The following is a 20,368-nucleotide window of genomic DNA, read 5'->3' as shown; positions in this document are numbered from 1 at the left end:
ATGGGCACTAAGAGGGTGCATCATTTGTCTTGAAGATACAAGGACAGGTACATTGAAATCAAAATCAGTATTTAAAACCTATATCTTAGTAATATATATTTTTATAAATGTTAGAAAAAATAAAAATATACTTTTTTTTCTATAATTTGATAAACAAACTTAAATATTTGAAAAATGTTTTTAAAATCTTACCTTTCAGCCAATCCATCTTCAGTCAAACCAGATATAGTGATTGGTTCAAATGGTTCTTCTGATCCAGATATAGTAATTCCCAAAGGTCCACCATGTCTTACTAATTCTACTGTATATACTATATTTCCTGAACTGTTTGGATCTTCTGAAATTTTGGTAAATTAAAATTAATTTTAAAAGAAACTTAAATTATTTTTATTAAATTTACTGATATATTTACCTGAGAAAGAATCATCTTTCTGAACTCTTAATTTAACAATGTTGTCACAGTTCTGAAGAATTTGTGCAGCATCTTCAAAGCTACAATTATCCATTGAAACAGAATCTATTGCAAGTAATTTGTCTCCTGGTTGTAATGTTCCTATTCTGTGTGCAGAGCTTCCCTTTTTAATGTCTGATATAACTGGCAAATTTCCAGATTGGCGATTTTTTGGTGCTATCAAGATTTTTTAAACATTTACTTACTTGGAACAGCATTTTGTAATTATGATTTCTAAATTTAATACTTACTAGCAATAGTTATACCTAACCCAGATCCTTTCTTTGCTAGTTTTACAGTAAATGTTCCACTACTAGGTACAACAGATTCGGCAACATCAAATTCTATATCCAATGTGACACGGGGATGAGATTGTTGAATGAGATGCATTACTTCATCTGTAGTCATGCCTTTTGTGCATTTATTATTGACTGCCAATACACGATCACCTACTTGAATAACTCCAGTTCTATGAAAATATTAAAACATTTTATAAATTTTAAAGTTAAAATTTTATATATCTGTAACATTTTGTATCAAGTAAATGCTACAACACACAAAACAATTTCAATTTTGAAAATAGATGAAAAAGAAAGAAATACAACTTTATGTAAGAATTTTATATAAACAAAATTTTAATATTAAGAACAATCAGAAGCTGCTATAAAAAATTTAATAAAATCAATCATAATCTTAAATCATATTTTATAAATTTCTCAATACAAATGGGAAGCTATTATAATCATATGATCACCTTTTTTTTAACAAATTTACTATTATCTAAAAAATATGCAAGTGATATGATAGAGTCAAATGACATGATCTAATAAATAAATTTACTCTTTATGTGGTACAGTCTTGATTAGCCAACACCTGTTTATCCAAGATGAACTGTAGAAGAATATTTTGTTGAGAAAGACAAGATAATGCATTACAGAACAGTTGTTTTATAAATCCCAGCTAAGCAACACAAGGTGCTCTAAAGTAGATCTAGAATTTTTAAAGAATTTGCTCTGGTGACTTCTAACAACAATAAAAATTTTTGAAATGATTAAAGAAATTTTAATTGTAGAGTTACATTTTCTTTTAATTTCACTTATAATCATATTGATTAAAGTGCTTTATTGTTTTGTTGTTTGAAGACCATGTGTTCTGTTATGTGACCAGCTCTTTTGTCTGGATGGGCATTGTTATAGTTAAGGTAATCTATAAACCCTCCAGAGCCTTATGACAACCAAAGAACCTGGATCAAGAAGGAATATTGCATATGCTCAAGAGAAGAAGCAAGACATTTTGAAAGGAAAGAGGAGAAAAGACGTGTAGACAAGAGTTGAGAGTGTAAGGAACTGAGTCCGAGTGTTATTTTTATTTTATTATTATTTTTCTGTTTTATTATCTTTTGTTTGGGGTTTATGTTTATTTAGGACGAAGGTTCCCCACCACTCTCTTGTTAGTAATGAAAAATGAAGATAAAACAACTCACGGAAAAAATAAGCGCCGTAGGAAAATCTTGCGCACTTGCGCTGCCCGGCGGAAGTAACAGTCCGCAGAAAAAAAATGGAGGGAGGAGTCCCCACATTCACTAGTAAAGAAATACTTGATAAACCGTCTTAACATCCCAGAAAATTATGACAAATACTTTGTAAACGGTTTATAAGCTTTGTCGGAAACTTAAAGCTGCCAGAAAAGAAAATTAATGTTAGCAACTGAGTATGTAAATAAGGGGAGTAACTCAGCTCAAGTGTGACATCACCTCACAGTATAAAACCCGTACGTTAACTGAAGGGGAGAGAGGTAATTTCCAAATCGAGGTGAATTCCAGAGAGAGGTGATTTCCAAATCGAGGTGACTTTGAGAGCGAGGTGAATTCGAAAGCGAAGTATTTTCTGATAGAAGTCCAGATTGATAATTGGACGATCCAAGGTGTTAAAGAGAAGTTCGATTGACGATTTGACGATATTGAAAGGATTGAGGAAATAGGTTCTTCGTACAGTGAGGTGACGGATAGACGTTTAATTAGTAAGAGATTTTGTTCATAGTTTCTAAGTATTTAATTTGTCGAATTTTCAAAGGGGAATTAATATTAAGTTAAGCTAAGTAGCTGAGTTTTATTGTCGGGTTGACTTGTTGATTTTTCGTTAATAAATTTTGTTTGGATTATTGACATTTTGTACGTAGTACATTCTAGTTACTAATTAAATATATTTGAACTTTTGATCTGGCTTGATATTTATCGTTATTATTACTAATTTTTCGGTGCACGCTTAAAAGCCCAGGCCTGGCAAACTAATCTCGAATCCGCGTAAAGTACCCGTTAGGTTAACGGAAGTTTTACCGACCGCAATTAGTGTCGGTTTCCTAAGATACTAAAAATAGTACTTTACAAGAGTTCGTTTCTTTTTTGCGTTGTTTCCTTTGTCTTAGTGTCTGTTGTAGCAAATGGACAGAGAAGTGATCAAAAAGACTAAAATAAACTTTAAGTTCCTTGCATTGGAGTCATAGAATGCATGATTTATTTCTTCTAAGTTCTTTTTTTCCTTTGTTCCTTCACAAGGAACACTAAAGATCGAGTACTTCCCTGTAGTATAAATTAAAAGTTGTTTTTTAAAAGTTCAATTTTTTTAAGCACATGTAACATAAAAATAGAGTGCAGAAATGTGTCTACATTAATTCAGTTCATTTAATAATTTACCAAACATTCCATATTATCCAATGCATCCTCAGTCTACCTTGCCTCAGATAATTGGCACTGCATATATATTCTCAATACATCTACTTATTCACAAATAAAGTTTACTTGTTAAGAAGAAAAAAAATTACATAATGATTAGCTGTTTAAGAAAAATTTACCATTGAAAGAAGTACATGATATCTACTTTTTTTACACACAGTAGAGTGTCGATAACTGGAACCAATTGGGGACTGGGGTCGTTCCAAGTAGTGATTTTTTCCAATTTCCGATTATGTACGAAAAAATATATTAACCTGTCCGATGTTCAAATTTTTCTCCGTTGTGTATTGCTTCCTGTTGAATTTTTCTCCGTTGCGTGTCGCTTCGTGTTGAATTTTCGTCGATTTTAAGCCTAACGAAAATTTTTATAATAATAATCGAGGCTATCGTATCGTTAAAAATTATTTCTTCATTTTGTACAAACAAAATAAATATATTGAAGAATATAAAAAACATAAAAATTATACTTTAGAAGTAAATCTAGTATCAAAAACGTTCGATTCAGCATGACACAGTCCGACTGAAAATCGTTCCAGTTTCCGGCCATTTCAATTACCGACGTTCCAATTTTCGACGCTCTACTGTATTTCAAAAATGCATACATTCATAATAAATCAATACTAAAATTTATTAAAATTTAAGATTTGACTATTCAAAAAAGTTATGACCATATTTAATGATTCAATAAAAAAAACACCTCCTATAACTTAAATACTTATTTTCTATTTAAAAGAAAACCATCAAAACGTTTTTTGTGTAGAGTGAATATTATGAAATGAATTTTATATAGCAAATAGATAGGAATAGGAAGGCATATAGTTAAATAATTATTATTTCATAATTATCAAAACCAACTTTTCAGCCATCCCGCCAGGATCAACACTGCAAATTACTGGAGGAGACGTCAACAATTCAGTAGCAAATGCAGAGCCACGCAGAGAAAAGCCAAATCCACAATAGTCAGCACATAAAGTGACTTGGGTTGTATCAGTATGGCATATCTGTCCACTAACACCAGCTAAAACAAGAGATGCTAAAATGAGAAATATGCATTTATTAGTTACATAAATTTTTGCACATTTTTGATAATAGTAAACAAATAAATAATTTTCTGCAACAATGTCAAATATCTTATAAACTTATAAAACCAGCAAAATTATTATCAAGCTATTTAACTTGCATTGCATTATTCTATTTGGATTTAGTAGTATTAAACCAAGGTTGTTACCAATATATAAATGGTATGAAACAAAAATTTCCAATATAGCAAACTGGCAAATGTGCTTCATTAGGCCACATTTCCACAGATGAGAAAACTTCTGCAAGTATTGTCTGACAGACTGTCAGATAGCCAAGTTGCTTGTGTATATGGTACTGCAACTGTTTTCAAGCACTTGCTGTGAGCATAATAAATTGCAAATGTAGACACAATCGTGTCAATGTCCGACAGATCTCACAAGTAATACAATTAGTTTCGAATTTCTTGTATTGAATACTATACAACCAACAAAATCAACTATCGCTGCTAGTGTGGCAACAGTTAAGTTTGTTGGTTATATGGCAATATTTGAATATTTTTACAAGTGAATGGAAGGAACAAAATTGGTCCTGTGACAATGTTAAAAAGCTAACAGAACTTTACAAATGAAACTCTTGCTTATGGGATTGCTGAAATGTAGATTATAAAGACTATGAAGAAAAACACTTTATTTACTAACATTGCAAGAGAATTTTCAACAACTACCCAAGAAGCGAGTAGAAAAGTGCACAACTTAAGGACCCAATAAGAGAATGAATCAAAAAAAATCAAAATTAAGAAAAATGGCAATGGGATGTTTGAATTAATTGTTTGGAATTTTTTTCTGAAACTAACTTTAAATTTTAAGCAAATTCAATAGAGAAATAAAGACAATTAGGCCTAAATATGTTTACCCAATGCCAAAAATCATAGCATTAAGATGAATCTTTCTATTGGTGTTATAGAATCTTGTATATAAGTATCTTGCTTTTTAATAACGTATCCAACTTTTTGTAGCAAAATCTTGAAATCTACCATAGTTATACAAATGAAATTGAAAAACTTGTAAGAGTCTTATATTTGCAGTTCTGTAACTAAATTGTTAAAACAAATATATTTTGTTTGCTTCAGAATCCATTATTGGACCCAAATGGACCTCTTTTTATTTAATAATGCTAATATTGCAGCTACTACTCGTTCACATCTATGTGGCATGGTTTCAATGTATGTAAAACTGAAATTGTGATAGTTCTTGTGACATCTTGAACTATCCTGTGTATACAACACTGCAAAAACTTATGACAGTATCTTTTGACAGCTTCTCTCACATGACAGTTATCGCTGATAACATTGCAGCAATTTACTCACTAGTGTAAACAGTATTGAAAGTAACTTTTGCAAGACTTCCTAGAGTTTTCTCACCTGTGGAAACATGGTCTTATAGCTTTCAACTAACATATAACATTTAAACATTTGCATATACTGACAGACTTACTAATGACAATAGTAGTAATAGATAATAATCACAATGCTATAGTTTATCATGATATTTAAATTCAAAATAAAATAAAAACTTACCATTTGAAATACACGATAACGGAAGTGAAGATTGCGTATTATCGTTACATCCAGACCACTTTCTTGTAGAATGGAATGGTTGATTAGACAAATATGATGAAAAAGATTGCCTACCAAATGATGATAAAGTATTGAAACTAGATACACTTGGCACATAAGAAGGCATGGGCGGCATTAATGCACCTAAAATAATAAGTTATTATTGAAACATTTTTGTATTTGTTTAATTAATGGTGAATAATAATAAATACCTCTTCGAACATTTACATCTGGAACACGTTTAATTGCTATTTGTCTCGCCGGTAAAATTTCCAGTTTGACCATGTCATTTACATTTACTTTCAACAATTGCATTGCTTCGGCTGGAGTCATTTGATCTACTTTTGTACCATCTATGGAAAGAATATGATCTCCTACATGCAATGCACCACATCTAAATGGAAAATGATGTGACAATTATAATAATTTTATATTTAATCAGTTGGTAATTCTGCATTGTATGAAACTTTTATTAACTATTTAAAAATAATTAAAGTAATTATATCAAACAATTTACAAGTGCCAATGAATTTAAAATGAAGAGACTGGAGGATTATCTTAATATTATGCCAACTGACCAAATTCAGCTTGTAATTCAATAAGAATTTGGAGTATTTTGATAGCAGCATTGAAAACAAAGGAAGACAAGTATCAGATTTAAAGTTCTGATTATTTTTGAGTGTTAAAAAAATAATGTTCAAAATATTACTTTTCCAGCTATTATAGAATATAACATAGGAAAGTTTCACAAACAGTCAAATTTTGGGATTGGATGGACCAAAACTTTTGAAACTCAGCAGAGTTACTTCTATATATCAAGCATTGATGCTGTTAAGTTTTGGTTATTGAAAATTGAGAGATTTGGAAGATAGAGAAGATGTCATGGGTCATATCTCAAGTGGGGTCAGACATAATGAAAACTTTACTTCTTAATGACATTTACAATTTTTGTTTATTTAATTGTAAATACCAATAATGAATAATTCCTATACCAAAAATAAAACTTTTGAATTTTTATAATAATTAAAAATATAAAAATTATTCTTTTAATAATATTTTTTAACAGATGCCACCATATACAATTTTTGTAAACTTAGAATATTCTTTTTTAAAAATAGAAAACTTTTCCATAATTTAAAAAAATTACTCCTTTTAAGCTATTATTATTTAAATTTTATCTTAGTACAAGTGAAAATTACCAGATTTCTTTCCAGTCCCCTTACCCTTCCACTCATTTATTTACACAATATTAAAGAATTACAACAACATTCTTTTAGACACTTTATATAGTTAAAGAAATCTTCATGTTTCAAATTTGATTAATCAGTCTTTAAAATATGAATTTTTAATTCTAAATACACTGCTGTGCATTTTAAAGTTTTTGAAAATTTACCTTTCTGCAATGCTTGCTTGTTTAATACTTTCAATGACCATTTTATTTTCAGGCTTTGGCAATCTTGTTAATGTAATTCCTAGATTAGAACCAGGTGTTTTGTCTATTTCAACTAGTAATGGACCAGAGGCATTATTAACAGCATCTAAAACATACAAAACAACTTATTTTAAAATAAATCTTTTAAAAAAGTTAACTAATAATTGAAATTTAAAACTAACCTAGAATAGACACATCATATTCAAGAGTAAATAATGCCTCCCTGGAAACCTGTTTCAAGATACTCATGGCTTCTTGTAGAGTTGCCAAAGTTAAATTAAAACTATCGACTGCAAGTAAACGGTCTCCTGCCTTAATGGTCCCTTCTCTTTAATTCAAAATTACATTTAATTTCTCTTATTACGAATTTTATTAGGATACGAATTGAGAAACAAACCTGTCTGCTGGTCCTCCAAATCGAACGTTTGTAATTGTTAGAGGCCTAGATTTTAACCTGTCCAAGCATGATCCACCACGAAGAGTAAATCCGAAACTACCAGTTTCTTTTTCTAATTTAATTTGAATTACTTTTGGGCAGACACAGGGCGATGATTCAGCATCTGAAAATCAAAGGCAAAATTTTGCCTTTGTAACACATATACTATGAACATTATCAGACTAATAATTTACATAGCTCTGAAAATTGGCTTACATGAAGTAGGTATTTCATACTCCACTTCTAAAGTAACTTTTTCCTCTGCATTTTTTAATAAATTTACAATTTCATCATGTTTCAGTTTATTTGTCCGAATGCCATTTATTGACACAATATAATCTCCAACGGCAAGTGCATCACACCTATTAAAATTTTTCCCAGCAAAAAAATAATTATTATATTCTGTGACCAAACAATTTATAAAACTATTTAAGATACATAATGGTATATTAAAATTTATCTCAAACTATTTTATAAAAAACAATACAAACAAATTTAACAATCTTTATAAAGAAATCTATTATTGACTTTTGTAAAATGGGTTAATGTTACCCTAGGTGCCAAGATGGCGGCTCGTCTCCGATTCCAGCAAGGAAACAGTGGGATGCACGTTCTAACCTAGCCTAACCTATTTTAATAAATTACCGTAATTATTAGCAACCAAATTATTAGAATAGGTTAGGCTAGGTTAGGTTAGAACGTGTGTCCCACTGTTTCCTTGCTGGAATCAGAAACGAGCTGCCATCTTGGCACCTAAGGTAACATTAATACATTTACATTTTACGGTTAATCAAATTACTATTAACAACAATTTTATTTTATACTATTTGCATAAAATAAAATAGTTATTAATGGTAATTTGATTATGTTATTTTATTTAATACGTAATTCATATATATAATCGTAACTATAAACTTTGTTTTTGCAATAACTGTGCGTATATCTCTTATAAACACACAATTATAATTATTTGAATTTAAAATATATCCTAACTTTTAAAAAAAAAATTTCAGGAAAAAAGCTGGACAATAATTACAAGTACTATAAATATAACTTAAAAATCTTTATTTTTTGATAAATTCTTTTAATAGTACAGTAGAGCATCGATTATCCGACTTAATTGGGGACTGGGGTTGGTCGAATAACCGAAAAGTATGAAAAAATACATTATTAGTATAGTGTATTAGGCCTGGTCTAAATACTAGCCTCCCTTTCATGGTCGAGCCAGTGCTGCCAGCTAAAACATGCAAAAATTTAACAAAAATAATATTAAAGTAGCCAAGACATAACCAAATATCGTAGCGCCACGTCACTAGCGGACATTTGAATTTGCCGACCAGAACGCGGTCGGTTAATAGGGGATCGGATAATCGATGCTCTACCGTATATTTGAAATTAAGTATTATTTCAATTAAGTAGAAAATTTTCATTACATAAAGACTTTTGAGGCATGGCAAAGAACATCCTAAATTTAAAAAGAATCTCAAATTTAAGCACATAACTAAGTTTAGAAACATTTGAAAAAGTGAATCTTAAATATGAATATATTCGATCATTTAGTGATACTGAGGAGAACAACATTAAAAGTTTCTGTTAAACTGTAACTACAAAATATGTTAGAAGAAATAAAAAATACTTCCTTTTGTAATTAAATAGAAGTAGAATTTTCATCCTTATGTTAAAACTTTCCCACAATAAATGTTTATAAAAAAAAAAAAAGTTTATTAAATACAAAGGATGTTTACACATTTTTAGAACATGTCTTTCCATTGAATTTGACAAAGCCATTTTAACTTTTTATTTTAATGTTAAAATATATTTTCAATTATAAATAAATGGTAATTGTTTTCTTTGCATTGTTTTTACTTCAAGAATGGTCATAACAATTTATTTACAGTAATTTATTTAGATAATTTATAAAATCTCTGTTAAAGATTTTTTTTTAAATGTAGAAATTAACAATTCTTAATTTAAGCTTTCAATATTTTTTCTCAAATAGTAGTATTCTTGTTGTGATAATGGTGTCTGAAAACAAAAAAACTTATTACTATTTAATAAAAATTAAGGTTTTAATATTGAATTAATGTCCTCGCAAAACAAGAAATAATTTAACAAGTATTGATGTTATTGTAAAATTAACAATATTAATTTTTAAAAATTAACTTTAAAAGTTTATTGGAGTTCTACAAACATTTTCAGCCATCAGAAACCAAAAACGACTCTAGGCAAAAGAGACTAACAAATATTTTAAGAAAGAACAGACAAGTTTCCCACGCAGACAATCTGTTTATAATTTTAATTAAATAATATTTTTACAAAACATTTATTTCCTTTCACTACACAAAATTTATGAAATTAAATGATATACTAACCTGTGGGCAATACTTCCTGGTCTTAAATTAGATATGTGTGGATGGCAGCCTTTATCTATACCACCTGAAAAATTTATATATCATATCATATCAGTAATAAATACCTGAATTTTAAATATAATATACCATTGGACTATATTTACCAGATATTGTTAAACCTAAAGTATGGCCTTCTTTCACCAATTCCACTATCGATGTTCCTCTTTTCTCTTCTAAATGATAAAAGTATCAATCAAAACAATACTCTGTGCTTATATTACATTTGGGATTAAATCCCTAAATACTTTAATGTATTGGTCAAGTATATTTAATTATAATTGATTCAACATAAACAGATATGAACTTAATGAGTAAATGGAATCATTAATACTAAGCTACAATATCAGCTTGTGATGAGAACAAAATTTTGCTGAGTGCCTTTAGCCTCTAGAACCATTAAGGACAACCTTTTTTCTATGTAAGAGCTACGTTTAAAACTTTTGAATTGATGTGAGCCACACATGAGAAAAAAAGAAAAAAAAAAATATGTGAGTAAATCACAATTATTTACTCATTTATGATTACAAATTAACATAATTATACATAATTTAACTCCAGGACTGATAGGAGCATAACATATCTGAAATATTTGGTTAAATATTAGTCACTCCTAGTTTTAAATTAGTTTTGAGATGATAATCTGTTAGCCAATTTCTTGTTTCGCTTAATTCATTGTGGGAAAAACTGTTCACTTATGTAAGTTGTAGTAAAATAACAATAGAATTTTTGCTGCATACTTTCTTAAGTTGGAAAATTTATTTTCTTAGATTTTTATTAAACTTTTTATCAAATCAAATTTTTTCTTCAAAAGTATCTTTCAAATCAAAATTATGCTGCAAGATATCTCTAACTGAAGTTCATTTGATACACTTTCTATATTTACTGAAAAAAGTGCCGTAAATAAACCCTATTTTGTTTTCGCAGATTAATAGATTAACAGAATTTGCAAAGAAACCAAAAAACTAAATGTAAGAATAGAAAATGTTTTAAAATCTTAATTGTGTACGAAGTGGGCTCTTGATATTCAGTACAACTATAGACCACTTGATGTCATCATTTTAAATTTTTATTTTATTTTATATATTTTTGAAATAGTTTATGCAACATAGGCTACAAAAAATACTAATGTGAATCACATGCAGCCCAGGGGCCCAAGTGCTCATCTGTTCTAAAATAATCAGAAGTGATTTTACCAATAGGAAACACAGTAGATTCCAGAGCAAACAAAACAAAAAAAACACCATTAGCTCCTGAAATCCAAACTCATAAGGTATCTTATACTGACATCATACCATTTAATAATATGTAAAGGAAGTACGATGATTAAAGATATACAAAACATTTAAATGCTGTAGCTGCAGTTAATAAATAATTCGTTTGGATTAGTGGGAGTAAACTGTACTATATACAACAGAAAAGTATCATAATTAAGACAACAGATAATTAACAATTAAAAACAATCTCTAATAAAGGATATAATTTGTAGTGAATCAATGTGTCAAATTGTGACAAGGTTATTAAATAATTTCATAAACAATTTGAAATAATTTGCAAACGTCTTAATTAAAAAAATTTAAATCTATAACTCAAACAGTTTGGATAATAATATCAAGTCACTAAAACAAAGCAATTATTTATTGTGACATTATCACAATGCTATGCTGCAATTTTTAATCATATTCTTAATTTATTTAATTTAAATATATGCTTTCCACCTCAAATTAGTAATGACTTGCCCCTGTACATCATACTTTTTCTGATAACAATGTAGTCATGCCAGTCTTCTATGTGTGGTAATGCACCATATTAATGTATATATTAGATATAAGTTTAGTTTTAATTTTCTTTCTTCTTCCTTTTGTTTTCTCAAATTTTCTATTAACGTTCCTTCCTGTGGGAGGGGTAACCTTTTCCACAAACCACGTTAACAATGGGAAGTGAAGTCCCTGAGGCTACTAGAATGATAAGAAGGTTCATTCTTGGGTCGGACTCTCGGTGAAGGTAGACGTGCAAAAGTTATGCTCCTGCTCGTCATCTAGAAGGATAAAGGGAGACAAAGGTGGTTTTAAGAAAGAGAAAAGACCCTGCTAACATAAAGAGAGAGAGAGAGAGAGAGAGAGACAACATCCTTTGTATAAGGAGAATCTTCAAAGAGATCCAAAAAAGATCAGCGAGAAACGATTTAGAGTGGTTTCCCACCACAAGTGTGTCAATACCAAACAGAGAACCCAGGTATTCCTTATAACCTCCTCTATCATACTAAAACTTCTTGCTACTCTTCCTTTCCTTTTTAGTTTATAATTTACTGTAAGTTAGTCGTAAGATTAAAAGTCCGTCTTTTCTTATTTTTGTGAGTGCATTCTTTTGTTCTGTATTTGCTCGATTCTTCGCCCCAGTTTGGGATATTGTATAACATTAAGAGTTGGAATCCGAAAGAATCCTGTATATTGCTAATCACGTGAAAAAAAAAAAATAAATAATTGTTGTTATTTTTTTGTGTACTGCCTCTTGTAGACTATTGTACACTTGCGTGACTATCACATATGTAACTCCATTCAGGGGAAAATTTTTGAATTGAATTCATATGACTTCTGGTCTAGACCAGATGTTCATATATAGTTAATCAAGGCCTCCTGCTCCAAAGCTTTCAATATCTGGTGTTGACTTTCATCTAACACTGTTCTTGAGATTCAGGAATGACAGACAGACAGTGGAAATTTTTTCAAGTTGCAGCCCAATAATAAAACTCAACTTTATAGTAATGTTTTATTTCCAGTTGATATGAATTCTACTAAAGTTAGTTTCAGTGCAACTACTTGAAGAACTTATCTATAATCAATTTCTGCTTTGGCTTGTTTTGATGACTCATTTTGCATTGATATAAAGACCTTTCAACATGCTGAGATACTTCAACTGTTTATAGCAAGAAATGATTTGTTAAAATAAAGAATTCTTCCATCTGTTTCCAAAAGTCTAGGATCCAAACTCCTGTACAATACTTTCTTAACAATTCAGCATTAATTTTTGCCATTTTATCTATATTATTGGTTGAACCTAATTCAATGTAAATGGAATGTTTTCTCTACACGCTCCATACTCTAACATTTGATTTCTTTACTCATGACAAATTATCTTTCTTATATTTAATAATGTATATTATATTTATGCAAGGTTTTGAAAGATTTAAATTTAACGTCATTAAATTAACAAATATAACATTTACGATAATTTTAATCCAATTAATTCAAATAGTTTTGAGAATTTGAAAAATAAGGAATTTCCATTTCAATTCAAATAAAATGTGTTTGTAGTAGGACTTAAAAAAAAATCACTATAAAGGTGCTTGAGTACCTGACACGTTTGTTTCATAGATTTAACATTGTATCTTTGCCACTCAATCACGCCAGAAACATTGCATCTTTCTCAAATCTCTTTTCAGTAGCTTCATCTACAGAGCAAGTGCTTTAATTTGATACCTGACCATATTTTTAGCCCCAGCCATTTACCCAAAACTAAGTCAGACAATTAGAAACCCTCATTCACTTAACATATATTTAAATTTTTAACCCACTCAAATGATCATTATATTCACTCACTTTTGTTCTATAACTGTCAATTTAAAACTTATATAAGGTTCTACTTAATATTTGAAATTTAGTGTGTTAAGTTCTTCAAGTTTAAATTTGAAGACTGTGCATTCTATCTTTTTTCGCTCTAAATGTGATGTTCCATTTTATGAGCACTTGATAATGGGCATTGAAAGTTTCCAAAAGTATCAGCATTTACTAATGAAAACATTTTATTGCTGGAAAATCAAGGTACATTTATATATATTGAAGCAGATTTAAATTTCATACTCATTCATTCAATTTAGCCACTGACCACTAGGGGGGGGGGAACCACATGCTAACAGATAAAGTGGACTCAAACAAAGCCATCATCCACACCTACTACACCATCACAAAACTAGAAATAGACATGACATCATACAGATAAATACATCACAAATTCAAACACAAGTATCCATATCTCACTGTTACAAAGCAGAAAGTTGTGTATAATCTATTTTTTAATCAACAACAACCATATTCCACAAACATCTGAACATATCAAACAACAATGCAGAACAGGCACACAATTCATTGACAATACCCAAACAGTAGTCACTCATGAAGACAGACAGCAATAAACCAATGCACCATTGAAAAAAAATAACATGACAATCACAGACACTATAGACACGAAATTAATTTTAACACACAAATTTATTCCTAGAAACAGCAAAAGATATAGAAACTTATTCTATTGGATGAAAAATTATTAATGGATTTGATTATTAATTTTTTTTATTTTGAATTTGTTATGCCATGAGATTTTCAATCCTGTACAGACAGATTAATGATAGTTAAAGATTATCTTGTTCTATTTGTTCTTTGTAATTTTGTTCCACATCTGGAAATAAAGTGAATATGCACTTAAACATAAAACAACATTTAATTTTAATGCAGTAACTCTCTACACAAGGCTTTCTTTTTCATTTTTGATTCTTCCAGTCCTCTGATTACTTTTAATCATACCCATCATAATTTTGACAAGTAAGGAATGGGGCCAGACATACCTAGGACAGACCACCCCCTGAAAAATTCCTGGGGTTTTTTGATGACCCAGATTGATCCCAGAGCGGTAGGCCAACACCGTAATCACTTCGCCGTCTGGCCGTCCCTCTACACAATGCCAGAATATAGTAATGGGAAAGGAAAAATACGACGATAATGTCTCTCTTTTCTAAGTTTATGAAGAAATAACTAATTCTCATTTTATCAAGCACCTGACTACCTAGAGTTCAAATTCTCAATTTCTTTTCTTATGTCAGATCACACTATGGGGACATCATTAGTTTAAATTGTTTCATTTTTTACAGATAGATGGCCAACTCTTTAAAATATCAATAATCTTGTTTTAATTTACTAATATTTTAATTTTTTATATATAAATTTTATAATTGTTATTCTGAAATGTAAGAATGACCAGAAACTTGAAAAGCACACTCCATAAATAATGGTAGCTGGGTAGCAATGCCTCTGGAAATAATAAAGCATACAGATTAAAGTCTAGCAACCCATTTCTCAGAACAGTGAATATGTATCACCTGAAAGAACTAGGCCTTACTGATCAGTTATAAAAGGGGAGTTTTTGTTAAAAAATTCCCTTTTATACTGATCAGAAGGCTCTGGTTTTTGCTTTAAAAAAAATTATATATATATATATATATATATATATATATATATATATATTTTACAGTAAACTACACATTATTGCTATTGCTGAAAGTCATTATTTTGTAAACGAGAGTATATGAATAAGCAAAATGTTCATTGGGTGTTTGTAACATCTGTGATTGACAATGTCAAAAACCTAGAAAACAGATAATTGTCTCTGGAATAGATCACATGACTCACTTGATGTCACACTGAAGTGTTTGATCTAACATCCTGTTTTTTTTACATTTTAGGATCTAGTTACTTTAGCCTATTCTAATCTGCCTCCAACACTTTGCCGTGACACGACCACACGGCTACTTTCGATATTGATACAAATGTCACAAACGTAACATCCACGAAAAAAATCTTTCACGATATCTTTATGTTCCCATTACATTTTTTCCAAATAATCAAAGCCAATGCTGCTAATTAAACTTTTCAGACACCAAACAAAATTTCTCATGCATCTGCCATTTTATAAAATTCAACATATGCATTTGTTTTACTTCTGATGGTTGTCAAACCACAACACAAACAAAAGGGAAAGAACCTACAAAAGCAGATGGATCAATTGCACCAAATTACACTTCGACGACATATAATTGACGTGGACGGTCACATTTGAACACACGGTGTAAAATAATGATAATTTCGTGTGAAGCGAAATAAATAATTTCACTTTACGAACTTATGGTTTTTATTCTCGTAGCACCATATTTTCACCTAGTGGTGAAAATCTGAACCAAGTTTTGTTTCCCAGAGCCTCACCATGGCAAAAATAGCATAATCCCAACTGTCGTCGGCACACATCCGTCAGAATTAACCCGAGTAGGCTCGAAATGGGGGTTTTTTAATTATAACCATTTTGTACTCGATCTTTGACAGAACCTTAAGATACATTAGTACCGCGCCTAGCCAACGGCGGTTAACTCTCGACGGTTAAGTCACGAAGCAGTCCGACAGACCACTAAGAAATTTAATTTTTTTATAACTCTTTCCTATTAGTAGAGAAAATCTTCTCTTCCCGTACCTTTAAACGAATTTACGGTCTGCAGTTTAAAAGCAAAGCTCGTGATAATCCGTAGTAGTTTTCATTTTATTCTAGTTTGTTTTCACGAACGGTCTCCGAGACCACCGTAAGTAACGTTACTAGATTTTTTCGATCGCGGGACTTAGCCGTGCCAAAAAAACGTGCAAAGGCCGCACACGGTTAAGACATAAAAATAATACATATTCCCGAAGAAAAGGAAAGGAAAAAAGAATTAATAATTAATTCCGACAATATAAGAACAAAATTCGGTTTAATCAGGACTAATCAATAACAAAAGAAATAAAGTTTATTACTGAATCGACTAATGTATATTCTTATCTTTCAAATCGAATAAATTCTTAATTACGGATATTGTAATGGTAAACGGTTTAAACTAGGCCGTCTCAGAGAGCGCATCGCGTTACTCGTAAGAATAAAACATTCATCACGTTAATGATTAATTATTAATCAAGGAAATATAAAAACAAGTCTTTTATAAAGATCAAACCGACGAAGCTACCGAATTACCTTTATAATCTCATAAAATCGAAAATAAATAAATTTCTTAATAGTATAAACAACAAAGCAATTTTTCCCTCTAAAAATAACTATCCATAAATAACTGCCCTTTACAACTTTTCGGTGGTAGTTACGAACGCAAAAATACGACAAAATAAAGTTTTAAGTAATCACCACGTCAAATTACGAGTTAAACAAGAATTATTCGCCACGACGGACCCACTCGAACGACACCGACGTCGTAAGTTACAAAGTTAAAAAAAACTAACTTACCACTGACGAATCCCATCCTATCGATCGCCAGCGCTTCCGAAGTATCTCGTCCGTAGGAATTATCTTTAAAAAGAAAATATATATATATATAAATAACGTAAGATTAGGTAGACATAATTACATTTTAAATTGTGAGTTATATTTAATAAATTCGATTTAATTCCGTTCGGAGAAACTGGCGGCCGGCAGTAACACCGAGCAAGACGGAGACGATAATGGTGGTGGTTTCGTTTGAGGAGTTTAAACTAAAAGTAAATTGCATTTCGCACGACTTACCGACTGCCGAATTATCATTCAAGCTTTCTCGCTTTCCGCAAAACTGCAATACTTTGCTCACGACGGTAACCACGGCGTTTTTTTGCCATGTCATTTCGACTACACCCGACGCTCTTAAGTTTTCGTATAAGAGAGAAGCAAAAAATAGCTTTTTTCTCAAACAGATTTAGACTAGACTCGATTCTATTTTTCTTCTCGTCTGTCACTCTGCCAATCTTATTTTACGGTCGTTTTATTTTACCCCGACGACTCGAGCTGCAGGTGAATGATCGAGGGGCAAACCCAGTGATTCACCCGGACGGAACTTTTACGCGAAACGTCTTTCCACTTATAGCAAAGAAGGACGTCGGATAAAACGTTTTATGAGCTACGACGCGCAGACTTTTTTTTTAAACTCGACTGATGGAATACGTTCCGTTATCGATGTTCTTCTAATGTTTCGCATTCCGTTATCGCGTGTAATTTATTTCAAAACTGATCAAATTTAATTCGTTAATTTATATGATTAAAAGCACTTTCCGTTATCGTCTTAAGTCGTTTATAAAATAATATCTAAATGAATTAATTTTAAAAACTTTTTTACAAACTACCGATTCCTTTTAGAATTTTACAATCGTTTTTATATACAAATGTTCCGACATTTTTTAATTACAGAATGCAATTATATTATATAATTAAGCCTAGTGTTTAATATTAAATAATTCGGCAATTTCTGTCTACTTGAAAAAAAAGAAAAGAAAGAAGAAAACGTTAACTACAAGTTACGATTTCTTTTTCGCAAGAATAGTAACTGTTTGAAAACATTTAAAGTAAGTATAGCTCGCTTGGAACGTTCACTTTCTGAAGGTCTCGAATGTAGGCCCAAATATATATTTTTAACATCTCGCCCACGTTTACAAATATCGAGTAAAAAAAAAAAAAAAAAACTGTGTAAGCGTAAAACTATTGGCGAGGTTGAGGCCGAAGTTTTAAACGCGAAAACTTGTACGTCGGACGTTCAACGCCGCTTTCCTATAAGCCTAGAAGTTTGACAATGGCGTTTGGAAAGTCAGTGGAATCACGCTCGACATTCCAAACGCCATTGTCAAACTTCTAGGCTTATAGGAAAGCGGCGTTGAACGTCCGACGTACACGTTTTCGCGTTTAAAACTTCGGCTTCAACCTCGCTATTATACTAAAAACAATAAGAAACGCCGTTTTAAATGAAATTTTATTGATAACTAGCAGTACCCGCCACGCGTTTGTGGCTCAAAACGTAACTATTATAAATGTATAACACTTCCCCGCGGGGGGAAGGAATTTCGAAAAATCCCTTCTTAGTGTACATTCTCTTGACGTACCATATTAAAACGCAATCAAAAACGCAAAAAACCGCATCTAAAATAGTATAATAGAAGCCCAGTTCTTCGCGGTAAGCCTTAATTTTGTCCCTCTCCCCGCGGGGGGGGGGAATTTCGACATCTATATTATATAAAAAGGCGCGTATTCGAATGCAACGTTGTGTCAAAATTTCAAAGCAATTGGTGAAGAACTTTCGGAGATTAGCTATTAAGAACAAACGAACGTGTACATTTTTATTTATATAGATTTATCAATACGCAGTAAATCCCCGCTAACTGGGATGATAGGTGAAGGTTTTCGAGAGTTCGCGAAAATCCGACGACGTGGAAAATATAGTAATTTATTACAATCGGCTCTACGCAGAAGTTTACCGAGCTTTAGCAGTTTCTACTGCCGAATTTATTATGGGAAATGAGCTCAAATTTTTCGTGACGGTACACTACACGGCAACGTACTGTAAAGTCACTAGTAACTTGCCGAGTTATATAATGCACGATATCGAAAACACTAGTTAATTATAAATTTTTCTATGGTGGAGGAATTTTAAATTACTGTACAATTTTTCGAAAAAAATGTACCCCAGTTGGTGGAAGTTTATTATAGTTTTCGATTTAAACAAATTTTGTTACTTTACACGGTAAAATATTTCCAGGATAAATTTATTTTTACCGTAAGAGTTTGCCCCTTATTTCGAAATTAACCTTTGAACTATAACGTAAATTCTACCGAAACGTAGATTGATTTTAGCTGGCAAACAGATTTCTCTTGACTATTCGTGTAAATTAGCAGTTAATTAACAATATGCGGTTTGCAACTCTCGAATAAACTAAAACAATCTGAGCATTAAAACTACTTTTTAGACCTTATTTCGAGAAACAATGAAATAAAATCGAGTAATTATATATTCTTTAATCCGATATTCTAGATTTTAAAACTCTATTATTATTATTATAGAACTTGAAAGTTAAAATTTACTTAAGATTCGAATATAATGTTCCGTTTGACCTTTTAAGTTCTCAAGTAAGGTCAAAGTCTCGAAGCATGCCAATCCGATTTAAAAAATATGCTCAAATGTTTATAAATAATTCCGAAAATAATGTCGCGAGACGGATTTCTTTCGGTGTCCCTAAAATCTCTCGACCGTGTCTAGATTCTCGCGATATTATTTAATTAAAAACAGTTGCGAGATAGAATTTGAGACGTGTACGGAGATATCAAAGATGGTGATTTGCTACAAATAGACAACGAAGCATACGCAATATTTGTCGAGATTTCTTAAATGTGTTTACGAAAAAACAGTAAAGTCGAATATTTAAGAAATTTAATTTTCTATATAAAATTATATTTAATATTTTCAAAATTTCTGAAATCTAGAACAGTATATTAATTAATAAAATTACAAAATAATTCAAACTCGGATAACTAAGGAATGAATGAAATTTTTACGTCGCAACTTTCATTCATTCTTCATTCTTTTGGTTTTTATTATTTTCCACCAAGTTTTAGTTACTAGATTCGTTATCATTTTGCATCTACGAACGGCGCAATATTTACTTTTTAACGTTGTAAAAG

General features: G+C 30.8%; 1 protein-coding gene across 2 annotated transcripts in view; it reads right to left on the bottom strand.

Annotated features, from left to right (window-relative positions):
• Positions 1–20,368, bottom strand: part of Grip (Glutamate receptor interacting protein) — a 330,265-nt gene that overhangs the window by 297,534 nt on the left and 12,363 nt on the right. Inside the window, exons 1-14 of one of the 2 annotated variants that reach the window (XM_067269339.1) lie at positions 17,456–17,821; positions 17,180–17,242; positions 10,201–10,269; positions 10,058–10,121; positions 7,902–8,047; positions 7,647–7,809; positions 7,432–7,577; positions 7,211–7,355; positions 6,030–6,211; positions 5,779–5,961; positions 4,038–4,215; positions 703–920; positions 413–628; positions 193–337 (exon numbers count right to left, since the gene is read on the bottom strand). In XM_067269339.1, the coding sequence (XP_067125440.1) occupies positions 193–337; positions 413–628; positions 703–920; positions 4,038–4,215; positions 5,779–5,961; positions 6,030–6,211; positions 7,211–7,355; positions 7,432–7,577; positions 7,647–7,809; positions 7,902–8,047; positions 10,058–10,121; positions 10,201–10,269; positions 17,180–17,242; positions 17,456–17,549 (2,012 nt within the window). In that variant the 5' untranslated portion in view covers positions 17,550–17,821. Of the gene's footprint in view, positions 1–192; positions 338–412; positions 629–702; positions 921–4,037; positions 4,216–5,778; positions 5,962–6,029; positions 6,212–7,210; positions 7,356–7,431; positions 7,578–7,646; positions 7,810–7,901; positions 8,048–10,057; positions 10,122–10,200; positions 10,270–17,179; positions 17,243–17,455; positions 17,822–20,368 lie in introns of those variants that run through there. The other variant, XM_067269340.1, reaches the window with a different exon arrangement.

This window comes from Centruroides vittatus, unplaced genomic scaffold, assembly GCF_030686945.1.
Source record: "Centruroides vittatus isolate TY-2023 unplaced genomic scaffold, ASM3068694v2 contig_349, whole genome shotgun sequence".
NCBI classification, from domain to species: Eukaryota; Metazoa; Arthropoda; class Arachnida; order Scorpiones; family Buthidae; genus Centruroides; species Centruroides vittatus.
The sequence above is the reverse complement of the archived record's forward strand: the minus strand, read 5'-3'. Positions and strand labels throughout refer to the sequence as shown.